This window comes from Panthera tigris, chromosome A1 (genome assembly GCF_018350195.1).
Source record: "Panthera tigris isolate Pti1 chromosome A1, P.tigris_Pti1_mat1.1, whole genome shotgun sequence".
In the NCBI taxonomy this organism is placed as follows: Eukaryota; Metazoa; Chordata; class Mammalia; order Carnivora; family Felidae; genus Panthera; species Panthera tigris.
In genome coordinates this window covers 146,491,916-146,514,230 of record NC_056660.1, presented here as the reverse complement: position 1 = coordinate 146,514,230, position 22,315 = coordinate 146,491,916, and the positions used below count along the sequence as shown (strand labels likewise).

The window sequence follows — 22,315 nt, the reverse complement described above, 5'->3', positions numbered from 1 at the left end:
GAAAAGAAGCTGCTGTAGTCAATCATTTTAAACTCTATATTATCTCTTTACACAGGTGTTTCGTGGAAACGTTGATAACAACACACCCTATGCTAACTCTTTCACACCTCCCATAAAAGCTCAGTATGTAAGACTCTATCCCCAAGTTTGTCGAAGACATTGCACTTTGAGAATGGAACTTCTTGGATGTGAACTATCCGGTGAGTCTCAAATTTTTTTTTTCTGTATTTTCTGTAAAGAAAAAAAAAACCCACATATTTGTATGTAGTCTGTTACTAATTTTCTATTTTTCAACACTCATGAACATTCATTTTTGCTACAAAATGTCTAGATGTCATTTAGAAACAGCGTGTGTGTGTGTGTGTGTGTGTGTGCGCGCGCACGCGCGCGCGCATGTAGCATCAACAAGTTCTAAAACTTGCTACAAAATGAAATTAATGTAGAAGGAGCAGTGTATTTCTTTGGTGGAAGAAAGTACAACAATTCTCACTGGAAACTTTTGTCAAATTTAAATGTGTCCTGTGTTTAGTAGTAACTATGATTTATGTTTTGTGATGAAAGTTCAGTATAAACTGGAATCTGCCTGACCTCATAAATTGCAGTTATGCTTAGGCTCTATGGCATAGAAAAGTAAGCTTTATCTTTGTCCATCCACCATAAGAACTTGGTTTTATTTTGTTTTGTTTAGGTTTTATGAAACATGTAAATTTATCATTCCTCCCAGGGAGATAATACTTCACAAATAAGATAGCTACTATAAATTCATTCTTTATCATTCTTATCTAGCAACCTGCTTATTGTACAAACAGTGATTTTCCAGCTCAAAGATAAATCTATCAAAGGACTCAGAGTTAAATAATTCTTGTCTTCCAGGAGCATCAGTACTAGATACAAAGATGAAGACTTAATGTGTAGATCTCACAGTGGTCCCATTTCAATATAGCTAGATTCTGAGCTAAACAGAAAACCTTGTCTAGGCATATCACTGTGCTGTATTTTGGGTAGTTGTTCTTTGTATTTCTAGCATCAACATTTAAAAATGACCTTTGCCACTATGGCCTGAGGTTATTTTGTTCAAACAACTGTTTTGTAGAAAGCCAAATCAAAAATTCACATTTGCCCTACTTTTTAGCATGAAAGACTTTATCAAACTTACAATACTGCCACTAAGTCAAAAATAGGAGGATACATCTTTCCAAATGGACAACTGAGAGCTTTTTATTCATTTCAAAAGGTTGAATGGACGTTAAAACATATGCTTTATATCTGTTTCCCTTCTTAGGTTTATTTGTGATATGGAGAAAAGGAATGATTTTTTTAAGCAAATAAAAGTTATTATTAAAAACAGCCAAACTTTAACTGAACCGACTACACTTAAAGGAATTAGAGACATTTGGCTGGATGAGTGAATCTATTTTAAGAATTACATTTTCATACTATATATGGATGTCCCTTATAAAGCAACCAACATACGGTTTTAGTTCTATTAATTATCCTAACAGTGATGTTTTCTTTATTTTGGTAATTCGAACCAGCTTATTGACTGCCAGAAATCTCAACAGAATAATTGCTGTGTAGTGTTTATATTACATGTCACTCTATCATCACAAGCCAATGTCATCCCTAAGTCATTCATCATAAAGCAATCAAGAAGAAGCCAAGCCCCATGGTTTTTAGTTGTTTAACAATCACCTTCCCCAATTTTCCAGTCTCTTGATTCATGAGGGTCAGTGTCTCTTAGATGGCACAGTTAAACCCCCAACATATGAATATATGTGACTTCAGTTTTTATAGGAGTCTACACCTGACACGTTACACACTTTATGTTCTTAAAAAGAAGCCAAACCCCGTCTCCCAACCCCACAAATTGATTTCAAACTTGCAAGCGGAGGATACTATCTTTCAATGGATGCTTTTAAAAGCTAGGGCACTTCACTATAGAGATAATCAATGTCTTTGTTAATGCTTCATTTTGTTCAGGTGCCATCCATTCTGGTCAAAGTGTTAATTAATCTATATATGTGAAATCATGTGGATGAGAAGGAAATTTTGTAGTGTGAGGCAAATTGGCAGGGAGGTTAGCTCTAACACTTGGAAATAAACAGTAATATAATGGGCCAAACTATTTGCCACAATCCACTGCAACACTGTAAAGCACAAGGCTTCCTTTTTGTACCCAATAAACTGTTAGGAGATCTCTCAGCTTGCCTAGAAGATCAATAGTTAATCTTTTCCCAGACACTTGAAAAAGAAAATCCTCTAAATTCTCTGAAAGAGATATGATTTAAGATGGTTGGAATGAAATGAATCATGACTATAATTAGAAGAGGAACTCATTCATTCATTCATCCATTCTTTGAACAAATTATTCAGCACTTACTCTGGGCTAGATACTAGACAACAGAGTAGATACAAAATGAATTCTATGACTAAGCAGAAATGACCAGAGTAAAAGCATCCCTTTTCCATCTGAGACTTTAAATATTATATCACAAAATGAGAAAAACAACTACCTTCCCTTTCCCCTTGTATCTTTCTGCAAGCCAAGAGTTTTACGAAGATTCTAGTATCAGATCAGAGTGGCTGTGGGGGAGTTGGTGGTCATAATAAAAAAGTCAGAAATCTGTAATGCAGGCAAGGCATGGTACCCTCAAATGGCCTGAAGACAAATGGCTTGTCATTAAGACTTTGGAACTTTCTAGAATCTTTGAGATTTGTCATGAAATTTTTCTCCTCCAAAACTAATATTTAGAATTTGGAGCTATTTTTATCCTGAGACTTAGGGTCTAGATCTGTTACACCTAAAACCCAACAAGACTTGTGTTAGGCACACAAGTGGCTAATTCTTCATGTGAGTTTTTGCCACGTTTGCATGGGAAAGGCATTTCTTAGAAGGTGGAGGTGAAGGCAAACATGGAGGAGCCTCAAGAAGGAAGTGATCTAGGTTGAGTAGAGCAGAAAGCAATGGGTTGTAGTTAAGAATTATTTATCAATGAGGAGTGCTAAGCCCCCTCTCTTAAAGCCTTAGACTTAAAATGGCCTAGTTTCAGGAAATGCAACCAATCCTGGTCCATTATTTAGTACTCACTGCTGTGCTGATTTGGGGACTTAACATTGTTACCTGTTGGAATTAGCTTTAGGGAAATAATAAAAACAGCTAACATTTACTGAATGTTAGCTATATGCCTACGGTTTCTAACTACTTTATATTTATTAACTAATTTCTTAGAACACTTTTTGAGGTAGTTTCTATGTTACTACCATTTTACAGATGAAAAAACTAAGGCATAAAGTAGTTAAAGAATAGGTAAAAGGCCATACAGAGAGGAAGTGGGGAAGCAGTAGATTACACGGAGATGGAGGCCTTGATTAGAGAAGTCCTCTTTTTTATCTTGGCTTTCTTGAAGATCAAACTTATGTGTTTCTCGGTCAGAATGTTATAATTATACATATGGAATATTTGCTAGTATGATAAGAGAATCGTGCTTCCTATTATGAGCTTTGTGAATGGAATTTTGTCACAGTTGCAATTCAAGATTGGGAAATGGTGTGTACATTTCCTTGAGAAATTGCGTGTGTGTGTGTGTGTGTGTGCACACACACACAATTTCCTAGTAACAGACAAACCCAAATTTTACACCATGTCATACCTGAAGATATATGTGCCAGATCTGAAAATCTTTCAAAAATATCCAAAACTAGAGGTTATTGAGTATGACCAAAATGTCAGTTTTTATAATAAGACTTGTTCAGGAATGATTTTTGCTAGAATCAGCTTATTTTCTTCTGTTATCTATTACTTTAAATTCTGTACTTGCACAGTGCCTGACACATGGTATACATTGAGTAAATATAAGCTTCCTCAACATCCAGAAGAAGCCATGTTGGTGCTATAGGAATCAGTGACAAAGATTAACAGACATTTCTTAGAAAACAAAATACTGTCCAGTTTGTAATATACCTTTGGAGCAGTTTGTGAAAATGACTTTGTACTGAGGGAATTTTCATTTGCAGCATTATGGAAACAAATAAAAGAAAACCAAATATATTTTGTGAGAAAATATTCTTTTTTAAAGGTACAATGAAACTGTTGAAAACACGGGAATAGTCATGAGGCTATCAGTAATGAGACAGGAAAAGGCATTTCAGCCTTGTTTTCATTCTGCAAAATCATCTATCACCGAAAAGCGGTTTGAATTGTCTGTCTTGTTTTCAATTTTTCCAAAATATATTCCGACAAAATAGTCTGAATTGGCTATCTTGTGTTTCGATTTTTTTTCCAGATTTAGTTCTGATTATAGCCTTTTTTTGGATTTAGATGCTTTCTCTTTGGGGAAATGAATAGCATTAAGCTCAATCTTCTCTTGCCTCTGCAAAATGAACGTAGAAAACTTGCAGGGTCATCCATTATTTTTCTCATGGAGACCTTCTCATTTTCTTTCAGGCTGTTCAGAGCCTCTGGGGATGAAATCAGGACACATACAAGACTATCAGATCACCGCCTCCAGCATCTTCAGGACTCTCAACATGGACATGTTCACCTGGGAACCAAGGAAAGCTCGGCTGGACAAACAGGGCAAAGTGAATGCCTGGACCTCTGGCCACAATGACCAGTCGCAATGGTTACAGGTAATATTTTCCAAAAACCATTTCAACCAGCCACTGCTCCTCTTCCTAAGATTTCCTGTTGGTGGCATGAATGTTGGAGTCCTTGCCTTCATTCTAATTTACGTGTGCCTTCCTCTTTGGCTTACCTAAAATTGGTAAAACAGAAATTCCTTAGAAGCCATATTGTGGTGCTCTTTTTGCTGTGATGTTGATTTATAGATGCAGCAGATTGGACAGATCACAATATGGATAGGTCAATTCAATCGATTATGAGAGCATTTGCATTTTAACTCTCCTCTAGTCTAATGCTTCCTGTCAGTATGGGTTTGAAAGTGTCACAGCAGGATGGCAGACCACCTTGAAATCATGCTATTGACCTGCAGATTGTTCCCACAGAATCATGACTCCTGGCCTATTAGCTCTTTACCTGTGGTTGCTAAGCAATGGAGCAATTTGATTACATTCTGATAAGAGAGCTTGCTTATAGCAGGGAAGCATAGATGCTGCAGTCTGTTTATCATTTGCAAATGAAGTGCAGTTATAGTCAGTGCTTTTTAAAAACAATCTTCTTGAAATGCATTTATCGGGGAGTACTTTTAAGTAGGCACAAATTTGTTAATGTCTTCTGTGGCAAAGAAAAGTAAGACAGCTTAATTCCATAATGAGGTCATTTTATTTCAAAGATAAGAGTTCTATTCTTATTGATTTTTATGCTGTATCCATGAGTTTCAAAACTGTGGTAATTCATTGCATTTTTGAAAATCACAAAAACAATTATAATAGCACCAAATGTCACTCCTCGTGGAACCAGATTTGCCACACCTGAGTCTGTTCTAAGTCATCTGGAATATCCAATAGAATCTTTTCCTTAGAAATAGTCACTTTTCTCTTTATTTCCCTCTAATATTCTATCTGGATATTTATTGATCTGGAACTTTGTTGAGCTCTTTCATTAACTACTATGTATTAAGGATAATTATGTGTGTTTTTCTCCTTTTAATGCTTTATGAGCTTTTTGAAGTAGGTGTATGTGTAGACACACAGACACACACACACACACACACACACACACACTATATTTCCCTTCTCACCATCCCCACTGCCAGCTCCCTGATCTAGGCTATCACCACCTCACCTGGGTTTTGCAGAAGCCTCCTCACCAGAGTTTGGTATCAACTCTCTAAAAATCTCAAATTGTAACCAGTGTGATTTTTTTTCATAAAATGAGAATATGATTCTCTTACCCTCTTTCTAAAACCCTTCAGTTGCTCCCCATCAGCCTTGGAATAAAGTGCGGATTTCTTAGTATAGCCTGGAAGTCTTCACATGATTTGGTCCCATTTCATCCCTGACCACACTCTTCTAAATTTGTTTCAGTTTCTCAAACCAAATGTTCTCTCTTCCAATTCCTTTATATGTGTCTTCTTCCTAGGGGAAAGTAATGGAAAGAACGTCTCTATCCTTAGAATTCCCTGCCTTGTGTGGCTTATATCTTTCAGCTGCAGTTTGGATGCACTTTCCTCTGGCAAGGCTTTGCTACTACAAGCTCCATCCCATCCCATATCTGGCTTAGGCTCTCTCCTGAATACTGCTGTGTCCTTAGTAATTCTCTCACTGTTCATTATCACACTACATTGGAAATTGGGTTTTCATGTTAGATTGTTTGCTCTAGGAGGGATGCAACAACATTTGTCTTCTTTGACTTTCTCAACTAGTTGTCCAGTACCAAACTGAATACCTGTTACAACACCTGATACCTGACAGGTATTCAACAAATATTTGCTGAATGAATGAATAAATGGATAAGTGAATAGTTCAAAGTATAATTCAATTTATTGATTTGGACCTACACAGCATATAATGTTGGTCCCCAACTGGTAAGATACTCAAATTGTAAAATAATATTTGAAAAAAAATCTAAAATTTTATGTTAAAGATCTAGTCTTTATAATACAGGAAATAAATTTTCATAATATATGGACTTTAAGACATTTTCAAGTTCTTGAAGAAACCATGGAAAAACTTTCTTCCAATGGCAAATTAAACTGGTTCTTTGTTGCTGTATAATATTTTTAACTGGATTTAGCTAATATTATCTTAAGTCATAATGCCATGTGGAATAGGATAAAATATTTTATACCTCCTAAGTAGCTCAGACAAGCTAGTAGATTCTAGAAATATCCACATGAAAGGATTGCCAATGACAAATTTTTTTAGAAAGATAAAATAAAACATTTTTTTTACATGGATCAGGGTGTAATCTTCAATCTGAACCTCAATCCATCACTTTTTTAAGATGGCTTTCCAACTGTCTTCTTAAAGTCACTTGCATGCTGAAATTGATTCATTCTGTTGGTGACAGATTTTCTGTCAATTCAAGGACCATTTCTTCCAGTATATGTGTATTTTTTGTTGTTGTGTCAAAACATATGCAAAAATCTCCAAGGTAAGGTAAATTGACATCTTTTCTTATATTTATTTTTTTCTTTTTTGACGTCACGCAAGGAAATGCTTCAGAATTGTGTCTATTTTTAGTGTTTTCTCCTCAAGAGAATATAATCTGTTCAACTGTACCTTGTTATGCTTGTTAGTGTGTTTGTTGAAGATGAGATTAACACTTTTATAGATAATGTATAGGGTGATTTTGTTTTTGATTTATTGATATACTCAGTTTTTGTTGAGACTTCTGAATCTATAAGTTTTAGCTGTGATTTTAACCAAGATGCATCAGTTCTGAGAAATAGCTCTTCAAAAGAAAGACCATGTCTGTCATTTAAATTCCCTACTTTCATTATTCATCTTCTGCTAATTGACTTTTTAAGAAATTTATTTTATGCATCAACTATGCATATAACCCTTTAATTATGAGAGCTTTACTTTGGTTTAATAGATTTTTATAAAACCTATTCAGATAATATGGGGAAATACAATTATTGTAAATAAAATCCCAAAAACATATTTTTGCCCAGTCATTGTGCATTTTAAGGGATTCTTATGTATTCTTTTAAAGAATTCTTATGTATTCAAATATCACTTTAACGTTTTATTCTGATTATTACCCTAAGGTTTCTTCCAGTCTCTCCTAGAAGGTCAAAATCTTAGCAGTTTCTTGAGCAAATATTCTTGTGTTATTTTTTTTAGAAGTGATCGTACCTGATTAATGTCTTTGAGCTACTGTTAATCATGAAATCATTATGCTATTCCTATAAAAACATGGCAAAAATGTGTTAAGTCCACAGGCAGTCTTAAATGAGAGACATTTCTCAGACCTCTGAAAGAAATGTTCTATCACTTTGATGTGTTTGATGTTCTCTAAAACTTTGAGCAAGAAACCCTACAGTGTGTTTTCCAAAAGCCTCTGAAGGTTAAATTATAGTTTCTGTCTTTCAGAAAATCTTACCTACACCTAAATTAAAAGCTTTTAAACCAATCATTACTGACTCATAGTTGGACATTCTTTTTTTTTTGTTTTGTTTTGAGGTTTATTATTTAGAGTGATAGAGGATGTATGCATGCAGGGGAGAGGCAGAGAGAAAGGGAGAGGCTCTGAGCTGTCAGCCTGATGCAGGGCTTGATCCCACAAACCATGAGTTCATGACCTGAGCCAAAATCAAGTCAGACACTTAACCGACTGATCCACCCAGCTGCCCCAAGTTTTGGACATTCTTCATATGTGGTTGAAGTAGATTTTAATCCCCTTTATAAAAATTAAATGACATTTAACTCACTGAGATCATTTAAGATCAGATGATTACTTTCTATGGTTAGTTTCTAAACAAACGACCCAGAAATTTTGTCATATTTTAAGGTGGATTAAACCAGACAAATGACAGAACAGAGGAAGCACATAGTAGATCCCCCAAAATGGATATCTCCCTTTTTTCTTTCTGGTGATTTGTATAATCTCAGGAGAATGTAATCTGAGGCCAGCAATCATAACTAAGAATGAACATATGTATCTATATTCTTTGCCTCTTCTAGAGGGATTTTCCAATAAATCTATGAAATGTAAAGTAATATATTACTAGGTAAGTTGCAAACTGTGAGCAGTGTTAATGAATTATGTACATTTGCATTTGCAAACAAAATATTCACATTTTTACCCAGGTAGAGTCAGATTTTTCAGCTCTATACCTGGGAGTAGTAATAACAATATTAACAGCTTTAAATGAACATTATATCATTTGGCAATATTCTCTGCTGAAGTCATATTCTTACTAGAATGTTTATGTGTCTTTGTGGCCATTTTCAGTGGCTTTTCAACAGATTGAGTAAATTCCCTTCTTATTTATGCTCAGATTATACAAACTGATTAAAATTCAGCATGAAATTGAGAATTTAATAACATTCTAACAGGGGTAGAAGCATTACTGATGATAATTTTATAAATTGTGATGAAATATTTTCATCTAGTATATGCAGCTGTACAAGGAGCACTCTAAAAATTAACTTGGATTGATTAAAAACATTTTTTTAAATAAGACATTCTAAATTCTCTTACAGTGAGTATACCATGTACGAATTCATTGCCTTATTGGTGGTGACTATGGAACTGGATAAGTTACCATCTATAACTGAATCTGCTAAAAAGTTTTTCAGATTTCATAGAGGGTAGCCTAATATAAATGACTATCAGGAAGGAAAATGTCACCAGATCACCTAGGAAATGACCTTTTGGTCTATTTCACAAGACATTTGCTAATTTAAGGTAGTCTGCATAGTATTTCAACCAAATTAGTAGAATTAATAGAGTTGTTAGCCTGCACATTTTAGTGTTGACCTTTGTCAAAATTGCAGCTAACCCTCCACAGCTTTATTTCAATACTAATTTTGTGGAAATATGTCAGGAAGCAATTGAATTTAAGTTTTCAAGTTAAATAAAACTTATTTAATTTAGTCTGTTTCAGATTTTTAAAGGGGTTTTCTAGCCATAAAATGCATCACTTCTTTACAGCCATTAACTTCTCTTGCCCTCTGGACAATTTATTTACAGAAAAGTTGAAGGGAAATTTTCCAAGGACCTGTAGGCCACTGGAAAACATTTGGCAATGTGAAGAAATATTCTGATTTCCATTTCACTATTCCACAATTTCATTTATAGTGAGCAATAAGCCCACATAAAGGGTTCAGTTATAAAGCATATCTAAAAGAAATCAAGTAATGGCCCAATTTATGTACTATTGTGAACCAGCTTCCATCCTTCATAACATAACATATCTGGGAGTACATGAAATGAGTCAAAGGATGTCCATATGTGCTTGGAGCATAAATCATTTTTCTTTTTTTTTTTTTTATTTTACAATATCAAAAGGAATCTCTACCCTCCAATTAGAAAAAAAATTGTAATTAGCAAAACAAAATTGAGTAGGATATTGACGTAGCAAACACTTGGAAGGCAAAGAGAAATGCAACCAGAACTGATGAAGTACACTGAGTGCATAGTGTAAAGTCCAAAAATCTGGTTTTGTGGGCTGATAAATCATGTCAGTGTTCTAGAACTCATTTCCTCTTGTTCATCTAAAATGTGGATATTATAGGGATGCCTGGATGTCTCGGTCAGAAACACATCCAACTCTTGATCTCAGGGTTGTAGATTTGAGCCCCACATTGGAGGTAGAGATTAATTTAAAAAATAATAGAATAAAATGTGGATGTTAGAAAAAAGATACCACCCAGGCAACCTTTCCCTTCTAAAAAGGGAAAGGGACTCTTGGATGACTGAGTATCTTAAATAATGGTTGACCAAGTCCAAAGTAATCAGAAAATTATCAGGACCACGAGCTAATTTCTGACGAAGTTAACAAAAAGACATCATATGATTGACTTAGTGTTGCAGATATAACCATCTACCTTAAAGTTACTCTTTTAAAAAGTTAACTTTGGGGGCACCTGGGTGGCTCAGTAGGTTAAGCATCTGACTCTTGATTTTGGCTTAGGTCATGATCTCATGGTTTGTGGGTTCTCAAGGGTTAGAGCCTCACATGAGACTCCTCGCTGACAGTGGGGAGCCTGGTTGGGATTCTCTCTCCCTCTCTCCCTCTCAGTCCCTCCCCTGTTCACGTGCATGTGTGTGTGCACACACACTCTCTCTCTCTCAGAATAAATAAATAAATAAATATATAAACTTCTTAAAAAACTAAAAAGTCAAATTTTATATTACGCATAGTATATTTACTTGATACCTAAAATAGTTCTCCTACCTTTCCACCTGTTCTAAATTTGAGTCATTTCTATGGGTTAGTGTACATCTCTCTATTAACAGTTAAAAGATAAGAATCCCCTAAGACAAAGCAATGAGACATATTAAGCCATTATGAAGCACTAATACACTAGCAATGAATATAGCAAATCATGAAAAATGTACAAAGCAGTAGATTAAGTGCAATGTACAGTTTTGGAAAGCAAGCGTCGATGGTACATAGAAATTGGATGAAGGCTTTGTGGTTTCAGAGGTTATTTTAAATGACTTCATAATTTAGAAATTCACATAAATATTTTTGAAACACCTACTATAGCAAAACACAATGCCAGGTGCAAGGAACTGAAAGATATGTTCAGCACTGTGTCTGCCTGCATGTATGACAACTGACACCCTAATTTTCATGATTCAACATTCCGGAACCAATAAATAAAAATGGGGGAAATTGGATGCTTCAGCTTAGAACTATTTGAGACCTTTGAAAAAGTGAACAGCAGGACTTAGAATTGTGTGTGCATAACAGGCCCATTCGTGTTTTTATGATAATAAGGATTAAGTGACTTCTGGTTCCTTTGCGTGCAAATGAATTTTAATTTTTGACATACTCGTTATCTTTTATTAACAAGATATAGTTTTAATGATGGTAACCATCCTCCTCTAAAAATATGAGCTGAAGATATGCCAGTTAGTGAGACTTAGAACCCGGGAATACTGATTCAAGTAAGGTGAGCATTTGTGAGGGCTTACATATAAGATGGGAATCTCCTTTAATTGGTGATCTTGTTTTGCCTTTAAAGGAACCCTCTCAGTGACTAAGTTATGTCTCTTTTCTAATGAGGCCACAGAGTGTCTGAGAGGCTTGCTGAAGATTGCAGGGCCAGTCAGCAATAGAAGAGGAACTTGAAATACACCAGGAAGCTTATGTGCTAATTTTTACTAAATATTTTATAGACTATTCAGTGAGTGAGGTGACTCCTTTTACCAGGGGATATTTGTTGCATCACGATGCCCTTTCAGAGCCCAGTGCTCACCAGCATTGCCATAGCCACTTATCTTGTCTTGAAGGAGAGATGCTGGTATTTCTGTGGATCTAGCTTGCCTTTTAAATTTGTGGTTCCACATTGTAAAAATTTTATGCCCCTTAACAGTGATCATTAAATACACACACACACACACACACACACACACTCCCACACACACACAAACACAGGCACACGTTACATATTTTAAAAATGTAATTCTTCAATTTGTTTGGTTTAAGATAAAACTGATTGGAAATAATATGGAAATTCTAGGTTTTCCTACAACTCAATGGCATGTCTGTGTACACAACCTACGGTTTAGAGAATGCTGTGCGTTCAACACTCTTGGTCACAATTAAACTCACCTGGTCCAGTTGCTTTGGTTTATCCTAAAGACCTTTGTAATTTTTCCTCACAGCCAGTGGTGCTATGATGAGTAAGTCATTCAATGTTCATTTACATTTATGATTAAGGTCTCTCATTTATGAAGTATTTATCTGCTAACTAATGTCAACATAAAATAAATGTATTTATACTAAATATCACATTCATTTTCTCTCTCACTATTGAACTAGCATTTCTGTGGGGACAACATGCCTCTGTGAAGTGACTTTTACATCTCTAATGTCTTTGTGTCGTGCTACTATTATCGTTTACTGGTGGAGTATGTCTCCTAAAGAGTGTAGGTGCACCTAACCATGCCTGTTCCTGTATTAACATTTGGTTAGAATCTTCTCTAACATTTGTTAAGATGTGCATACAGACACATCTGCCCATAGCTTCCAATTAATCACCTTCTGGAATTAGTATGTACTTCTGATAAAAATAGATATGTTTTCAGGCAGTTCTATGAGAATTTAGTTCTCCTGACTACAGACTCAGAGTTTCCAAAAGGTTCTTTTTTCCGCAGTGAGATTATCAACTGATAAAATTAGGATAACATATATCACTCTTTCATCCTAAACATGCAGTCCTCTAAAACAAATTAAGTTTCTTTTCTCCCCAAATGATAAATTTTATGAACACTTCCCAAAGCGTACCCTGCAAAACACTCCTTCCATAAGTTCTTAAAAAAAAGATTCTGAGCCGAAATATATTTAGTAAAGCCTATATCCTCTTCTCTGTTCTTACTGATTCAGATGCATATTAACATAGGATCCTTAAGAATACAATAAGAAAGAGATTTGTTTTATTTGGAGATTTTTAAACTTATTTGATTACTGAATGCTTTTCAAAAATAACTACCTTAACATCTCTAGGAACCACTATAGAATATATTCTGTACTAATTAAATTGCATTTCTGTTTACAAAGGGCTTTTCTAACAATTTTCACTGTATCCTTATAATAATCCGGGTACATATGATTACTTGTATAAAGAATTTATCTCAAGACATGAAAAAAATATATGAGAGGTTATATGACTTAACCCTATAAATGTCAGAACTTGACCCAAAAATCCAGTTTCTCTATTTTTCATTGAGTGCCATACTTCATGTCTATTTGCATTTGACATCATATAGAATGAAGTCTAACCTTAGCAGCCTTTCTTTCATGATTTTTTTTTCACTACAGCCAAATATATGCAAAATATGTGTATTCGGAAATAGGGTTTCCAATTCACTGCATTCTTCTATTTTTGTGATAGGCCTACTCAATATCACAATTTCATCAATTCTGTGTCCATAACTATACAAGCCATGCATTTAAAATTGCCTAAATGAATTCAAAGCATTATTTTCACTTTCTTTTCAGAAAAAAAAAATGTTTCCCATAAGCTAAAGTTAGCCTAGATGTACCTGGAGAATAGTTGACCCATGTCATGAGTAAAATGGACTCTACATTGGCCACTCAAAGCAAGGAAAGTAACATATGAACATTTTGATTATTAAGAAATATCTCGCATGAGCTAAAGAGCTTAGATAGAGAAGTTTGCAACAGTACACAAATATCTAACACTGGTAAAAAAATTTTCCCTCATTTGTTGAAAAGTGTATTTGATAATTTTTTAAAACTCTATTTTCCCCTCACTTAAAGTAACAGAGGATCATCACTGAAACTTATCTTTAAATATACAATCTGTGAAATTCATCCTTCGGCAAATGTTCATACATTTTGGCTTTGCCTTATTTACGTTCACGGAGTAAAGTTCTCTTTCTTCGTTGCAATAAGAGAGGCTTTTATAACTGATGTGCATTCAATTTTAATGTAGAATTCATATCAGAATAGTCCCTGTTTTGTAGTTAAAATGGGACACTAGACATTCTGTAGCGTTCACCACGGCTGAACAATGGGAACTTGGAACCATGGAAGCATCATTATTTTACAAATATGTTCCTTGCAGAATTTCCTCATTTAAGAGGTCAGGTTATAGTCTCTTTGAATAATATAACTGCTGTTGTTCCATAAATCTTCTCTTCTACATGCTCAGTGGCTTTTGATAAAGAAAAATATAAAGGAAACAGGTGTGTGTGTGTGTGTGTGCGCATATATGTTCAATAGATAGATTCATTTGCCAATTTGCACTATTTTCTTTATACTGCTAAAAACAGATAAAAAGAATTTCATCTAGGTTAGCCAATAAAAGAGAAAGAAACCAAGAGACATTTACCTGTAATCATTATTAATTAGTATCTACTTATATGAAACCTTATTCTATAGTTTTAAAATAAAAAAATATAATTTTATAGATTGCGTTCAAAATTGTACTAATTATCATTGTAGAATTATATAAAATTATTATTACCATTTTCTATGCAACATAATTAGCAAAACAAAATATGGTTAAGAGGGCTTAAAGAAAATAAAGTAAAAGCAAGAGTAATTAAATAACTATTTTTCTAGTTAAACTCTGAGTCACCTTTCTCCCCTCTCCCAAAATCCTACCACCTATATGAGGGCTTTTTTTCTTTCCTGAGAAGCACTTAGTTTTAATCCCCAAAGAAATAAGATTTGATGGCCCTTCATGAGTACCACAGTACCCATCTCTTCTGTTAGGTATATGCCTGATAATGTAGAAGATGCTGTATAGACAAAATAATGGGAAATAGGGGAAATTCTAAAAATAAACAGCTTTAAAGCCCTTAAAGGGAAAAAGCATACCACCTGCTGCTTGTACCTTCTTGAAGGTTGGTATCAAAGTCATTTTCTCAAAGCGTGGTTTGAAGACCTACATCAAAATCAGTTGACATGGGCTGGCTGAAAATGCAGATTACCAAATCCCATCCACAGAGCTTCTGATGTTATTAGATCTGGATTAGGCATAGAAAATGTGTATTTTGGAATATATATATTCTGGGATTCTTTCACAAAGTAAAGTCTGAGAGGAAAAGAAATGGCAATTTATGGCTTGACTGACAAACATTTTTAGCTAGGGGCAATCGTTTTAATGGAACTTGCTTAGTTACTTTGAATTGAAAATGACTTGAGTATGAATCTTTTTTTTATTTTTTTTTAATCTTTATTTTTTGAGAAAGAGAGAGAGAGACAGAGTGTGAGTGAGGGAGGAATAGAAAGACAGGGAGACACAAAATCCGGAGCAGGCTCCAGGCTCTGAGCTGTCAGCACAAGCCTGGTACAGAGCTCAAACTCACAAACCGTGAGATCATGACCTGAGCCAAAGTAGGATGCTTAACCGACTGAGCCACCCAGGAACCCCAGATATGAATCTAATTGCAGTTTAGGATTAGATGTATCCTGATAGGATACTTCAAATTAAGGAAATGTCGTGGTACCAGTATGCAGAATCAAAAAATTCAGGCTTATATTGATCTGACTTTTATTAAATGAATGAGTCCAACAACAAGTCTTTGGTTTCTCCTAACTACATAGTAAATAATGTACATAAAGATGCATACATAGAACCTTATCTAAAATCTAAAAAAAGGGAGCCTGTATTGGGTTTTGTGTCTCCAGTGTTCTCTTGTTATGAGCCATATATATATTATATATGTGTGCCCACTCCACATATATATATATATATATAATATATATATTATAAATATATATATTTAGTATTAAACCATATATGTGTTTTTATATTATATATAATGTATATAAATTATATAAATATACATAAATATTATAAATATATATATTTAGTATTAAACCATATATATGTTTAGTATTAAGGCTCTAGTATATAGACTTATGGAAGTTGAATTATCAAGGATTTTAATAATTAGTCCTTCAATATTCCTAATAATGACCATGAGATACTCCCAGTTTCTAAATTACCACTTGCAGAGAGTGAAATATTTTGGTGAAGATGGAATATTAAGTTTTACTGTTTTTGTCTCATGGAGAGGCTTTGTTGAAAGTAGATGTTTGATGCATGTTGAAAGTCTGTTGAATAATATTTTCAAAAATTGTCAATGTATGTGCAGTTTATAGGTAATTTTAAACTAACTGATATATTTGGCAAAAAAAAAATAGTATTTCACAACTGTTAGAGTGATAGACTCTATATAACAAAACTGGGTTCAAACTCCTTCTCTGCCACTAATTCGTTGTGTGACTCTGACTCTACCTGTTACTATTGCAATACTCTCATTTTCTAAACAGGAATAATAGTGTCTATTTTATAGGATTGTGTTAATATAGGTAAAGTGCTTAACATAATCATGATAAAAATATTATTTATTATTATGTTATTAATGAGAATAATCCAGTAACCAGTGAAAATGTGTACATTGTCTTCTTTTGTTTAAATTTACCAAACAAAATACTCAATGCTTAGTTAAGAATTCCAGGTACATGATGAAGAGCTTTTTGGTATAAGGGGGTTGCAAGTATTGCATCGGACATACTGATACAGGCACACACCAAAATGTTATCTGAACTTCAAATTTAACTAGACATCTTGCAGCTTTTTGATGAATCCAGCAACCCTATTTTTACCCCATCATATTTGATTTCTTTATCCTGGTATCTCTTCTTGAACTAAGTTATGATGCTGATATAGTGATGATTTAATCAATAGATAATGGTTTTAATAGATTGCTCATCTGTAATTGTTTTGCTCTGTGCTTCTATTCCAGATGAATAGACATTGCAGAGCCAATAGTTTATGTGCAATAGAGCACATAAACGTGCTTAAATTGACCTCCGCCTCAATATTACAAATCCCTATTTTGTTCTGGGATTAAAAACAACAACAACAACAACAGCTATATTCTGGTTCTTTTGTGCTTCATGGATTTCTGGGGACAAGAAGAACCCTTTGGGCTTCACACATGCTACCAGGTGATACACTCTGGAAGTCAGTCTCTCTCACTATCTAGGACCTCACTATAATATTTCCCATCATGAGAATTGATCCAAGTTGCCAGGAATGTCCCTGAGTGACTCTTAATGACATTTGGGATATTGTGTCTATAGTGTGTAGAAATTGCCACTAGATGGCATTTAAGATCCTCAAAGTTTTTTGGCTCCATGAATTCATATTATAAAAATACACAGTTTTTATGACCTAAACTCAACTTTTGATCCCTTACATACTAGATGTATGACACTGGGAATTGTATTTTCCCCCTGAGCCTCAGTTTTATTCATTTGGGAAATTTAGTAAATGCCCACTCCACAGAGCTGTTGGAAGATCAAATGCCATCACGTATATAAAACATTCTACACGGTGCCTGGAATGGGATAAGTGCCCCATTTGAGCAGTCTTTCCTGCCTCCTCCTCAGCATTTTAAAACAGAAACTCTAGAAATTAGCAGTACTGGAGGTAATTTTGACCCCACATCCTCTGGCTGTATTATATTTAATCAAAAGACAAAAGTAAATGAGGAAATAGGCTACTTTGTATCCCACTTTTTAATCAGCTTACTTCATATATTCCAAAAGTCGCCTAGATTTCTGGATTTTTCCATAATTGTTCTACTTAACTATCTGAATAAGTAGAGTGTTCATTGCTTTTATCTGTCTATCTCTCCTTCTTCTGGGAAGTCATTTCCTTTGGGGAGCTTCCAGTCTAACTAGGTATTATAATAGAAGCTACCATTCCACCCCACAAGCTGAATTCCTCAGAGAAGAGTCCAGAACTTCCTTGTAAATGGGTTTAAAGAGGCATCTTGTTGGAATTGTCCAGGAAAGGTGGAGGCAGAAATAGAAGACATTCCCTTAAGCTTCACTTGCAAATCAAGCAAGACAAAATGATTATTTAGATTGTATTGTGGAGAGATGAAGGAAAAACCAAATATTTACAATCACCTTGGAGCAGCAAGTCCTGGGAGCCACCACTCTGCCCTCAGATATGAAATTGGAAAACAGGCTGGCCCCTTCCTGCCACATGAAGAAAGCTACTCTAAAAGCATGAAGTGAAGAAGAAAATCCCAACCCACTTTGGTCTTTCTTGAGCTCACTATTCATATTAATGGATAATAATTTTTTTTGGCATCTGCCAGGCCATACTAACCAATAAGAAGTGGAGAGTGCCAAATATTTAAGAAAAATTCATGGTGTAAAAGTTCTTATGTTTTAGAAAAGCCTATTTACTGATTGTTTTGGGATTGGTTTTGTTTGTTTGGTTCTAGAAGTGTACGGAAACAATGACAGAAGGACAGTATTCTGCCTATTATTCAGGTCTTGGTGGGAAAACTCAACAGAAAAATAGAGGACTCGAAAAATTCTATCTATAAATAATATCACAAATTAAAATGCTAATCAGATTTAAATATAGAAAGTATAGAATCTCTTTAGGAAGTTTTATTCTTTGAGTTTTTTTAATATACTAAAATCTGTTTATATAGAGCATAAATATATTCATTTCCAAGGTGTTTTTTAATGGATCAAATAAATGCAAAACATATTAGAGAAATCTATCTTAGTCCTTACTATTGCCTTTATAGTTTTGAAAAATTTACCTACTTTCAATATGTCCAAAATAAATTAGAAGTAACAGCTATTTCCTAGTAAAAGTCAAATAAACCAGACTTATTATTTTTCTACCACTTTACCCAATGCATATAGAAACAGAAAGAAAATGGGCAAATGAACAAAAGTATTAAACTGGCCAATTAATGCTAATTAGGAGACAGCTGTATCCAAGACCTTCAAGTTTCACTCATCGGAACCCCATACTTGTTAGGATATTATATTAATGAGGCAAGAATGTAAAACATCCACATCTCAATATGTTAAATTATCACTTTTTTTTATATGGAAATTTAATTACAAAATTTTAGACTACCAAGTACTGATTCTAGCTTTTTATCAAGTGACACATGATACCTCTTGGAGATATCAAACGTGGAATATTATATTATTGTTCAAAAGATCAGCTGCTACTACTCCCTTGCTGTTCTCCCCTCTGAAAGAGGACAATAAACCTTCTCACCAGATGACTTCATGCTTTGCCATGGGACTTACCTTGGTCAATGAGTGGGGACTGAAGTGATGCCTCTTTCATCTGAGTGGAAGATTTTGGAAATGGAAAAAACAGATAAGGAGTCCTGATTTGTATTATAAAACAACATAGGAGCATGAAATATGTCACTGTTGTGTAGATTCATCTGACCACCACCACAGTCCCATGAGGCCACAAGGAAGACAAGCAGCAAGTTCTTTAAATTTTTGTTCTTGAAACTAAAGGGTGGAGAGTGTACGAAATAGGAACACGAATACTTATCTATAGAGTTGTTCTAAGCTTTAAATTACATAACACAGATGTACTATTCCTCAAAACGCCTTATTCATAGTAAACCCTCATTAAACAGTTAATGATAAGAAGAATGAACATGGTGATAATTATAACACTGTTACTCTGGACCTCACCCAAAAGGAAATATTTGTCAGTGAAGTGGAATTGATAGGAACTGGTTGAGAAAGCAAACATTTTATAGTATTAATGATAATGACTGCACAAAATTAGCTAGTTTGCAAAGAATGTTTCAACAGAGGTTGCAGACTAATAGCAGTGGTCTGGATTCCAATTCAGCCCAGTTTTTATCAGATGGCACTGGGGGAATTTTAAATTTTTAATTTGAATGGCCTACATGGGACATATGCCCTCTCAGTCACCATAATCCACCACTCCCTTTTAAGTTTCTGAATCAAAATCATCAAAATCACCATTTGTTATGTTACATATAGGCCTATTAAGACATTTAGTTTGATCAAGACACCAAAAGCAGTTTTATTTTAGATGATTTTAAAATAACCTCAGATAAAAAAATAGCCCCCAGCATTTGATTGTTCTTAAGATATGACTTAGAGAAAACTAAGCTCTTTTTTTTAAGTAATTTATTTATTTTGAGAGAGAGAGGGAGAGGGAGAGAGACATCGAGTGCAAATGGGGGAGGGGCAGGGATAGAAGGAGAGAGAGAATCTTAACCAGGTCCATGCTGTCAGCACAGAGCCTGAAACGGGGCTGGATCCCACAAACCATGAGATCATGACCTGAGCCTAAACCAATTATCAGATGCTTAACTGGCTTAGCCACCCAAATAAGCCAAAACAAAGCTCTTTAAGTTATAATTTGTATGTGTCATTCTGTCCTATTTCAAAACATAAGACAGAGAGAGGTGCCAAATGCCTGAATGAGGACTTGAGACTGAGAGCTGTTGCAGAGCCTTGCTCACCAAAGCAAGGGACTGAGCAAGTTCAGATGAATAGGAAAGCAAAGAATGATGAGCAAACCTTGAAGATAAGGCCAATAATTGTGAGTGATGATAAATACATGCATACACACGTACACACACATAACATAGCCCAGGTATTAGCAGAGAAAGGGCACAGTGACTATGACACCATTGGTGGCAATTTTGTAGTCTAATAAGAGAAATATTCATCAGGAGAGATGTGTCCGAGCAGGACCTTGGCTGAGGAACCATGAACCAGAACTAGTTCCAGGCTCCAGTAATGCAAAAGCTTAGTAGAGCTGGCCTGATTCTGGGAGCAGACACATGGAGACAGAGAAGGAACCCACTGGGAAGAAACAACAGAACTTCACATTCTCAGAACAAGAGTGAACTTGGGCCACTGTCTCCTCACAGGATGTATGTGCACCAAAGTACCCCTTCCTCTCAGTGCACCAGTAAGGCCATGGCATTTGGTGAACCGAACCCAGGAAGCTGTTCAGCCCCATTTCACTCTCTCAGCTGGGTACCCCATGTGGGACACAATGTGCACAACCATACACGGCAAGCTTGAGGCAACCTGATGAATGAGAAGAGAAGTAGCATACATAGCTGGTGCTTCAGATTTGGTCTACTTGAGAATGAGGTGGGGTTCAGCGAGGGGAGCTGGGAAAGCAGGCTTTTATAATTTTGGCTAAGCCTGTCACCTTCTCTGGCAAAGACGGTGGTCTTTTACTGAAGCAGAGACTAAATATCAGAAACAGAAAGATGAAGGTGAATATGATTGGAGAAATGGTTAGTTCTCAAGCAGCTCAAAATAGGAAATGTTCTCTTGCAGAATTAGTTTAATGATTTTTCAGTTGCATTAAACTAGAATCCCTCAAGTCCTCAGTAGCTTTTAGAATCACCTCCATATTGAGGCTGAATGCAGGACTCCCTAAAATCCCTACCTAAGAGTTGTTGGTCTAGGCAATAATGTATTGGACTTTAAAGAAATGTCTTGAAATGAGGTATTTAGAAAGTTTAGCCTTTAAAAATACAAAGAAGTAGAGTTTTTGTTTGCCTGTGCCACTAACTTATAGTAGGCCCTGAGGCAAATGACCTGCCCTTCCTGGAACTGGGTCTCTAATTTTTGAAGTAGATAGAATATCATCACACAAGTGGAAGTGAAAAGGTTTGTCATCTAATTGTTGTGTGCCTGGTATCCAGAGAGAGAAAGTATGATGCCTATGGTTAATGCTTCAAAATCCCAACTGATCCAGACAGAAACCAGAATGATCCTCCCTAATGAGAAGTGCAGGTTTGATGCATTGAATCTACACAGACTGACCCCAAGAGCCACATGTTGTGTTTCTAATTGCCATCCCTGGGAGAGACAGGTCTCCTGAGTATTTAACATCATCATCCAGAACTTTCAATTCAGGTAACTTTGGAGGGAATGGCACAAAGAGTGATTATTGGTTCTCATTTCAATATTTTTTTATCATGTTATCCTGTGAGATTTTTTAACAAAAAAAATTGCACATTTTTACAGCATTACTCAGTACCACCCTATCATTCAACAGATATTTATGGATGAATTCTAAGTCCAGACTCTGGGGATGTAGAGGTAAAGAAGAAAGACAAGGTTCCTACTCTTAAGAAGTTTGTAGCTCATAAAAACACAGCTATAAACAAGAAATAAAAGAAAAGAAATATGAGTATTGTAGAAAAATAGAAAAATCTATTAGAACATATGGTAGAGGTCTGATATGATCTGGGGTTCAGGGAAGAATCCTAAGAAAGTGATATTCGAGCAGAGTCTTAGAATATAAGAAGAGTTAGTTGTGCCTATAAGTAGGAGGAAAGAGATAGAGTAAAACGAATATTTCAGGAACAACAATAAATGTAGTCCTAGAAATAAATGTA

At 35.1% G+C, this 22,315-nt stretch overlaps 1 protein-coding gene across 1 annotated transcript in view; it reads left to right on the top strand.

Annotated features, from left to right (window-relative positions):
- The window catches only part of EDIL3 (EGF like repeats and discoidin domains 3), a 319,001-nt gene that overhangs the window by 215,412 nt on the left and 81,274 nt on the right, over window positions 1-22,315 (top strand). Inside the window, exons 9-10 of the mRNA XM_042956589.1 lie at window positions 56-200; window positions 4,445-4,629. Coding sequence (XP_042812523.1) covers window positions 56-200; window positions 4,445-4,629 — 330 coding nt within the window. The remainder of the gene's footprint in view (window positions 1-55; window positions 201-4,444; window positions 4,630-22,315) is intronic.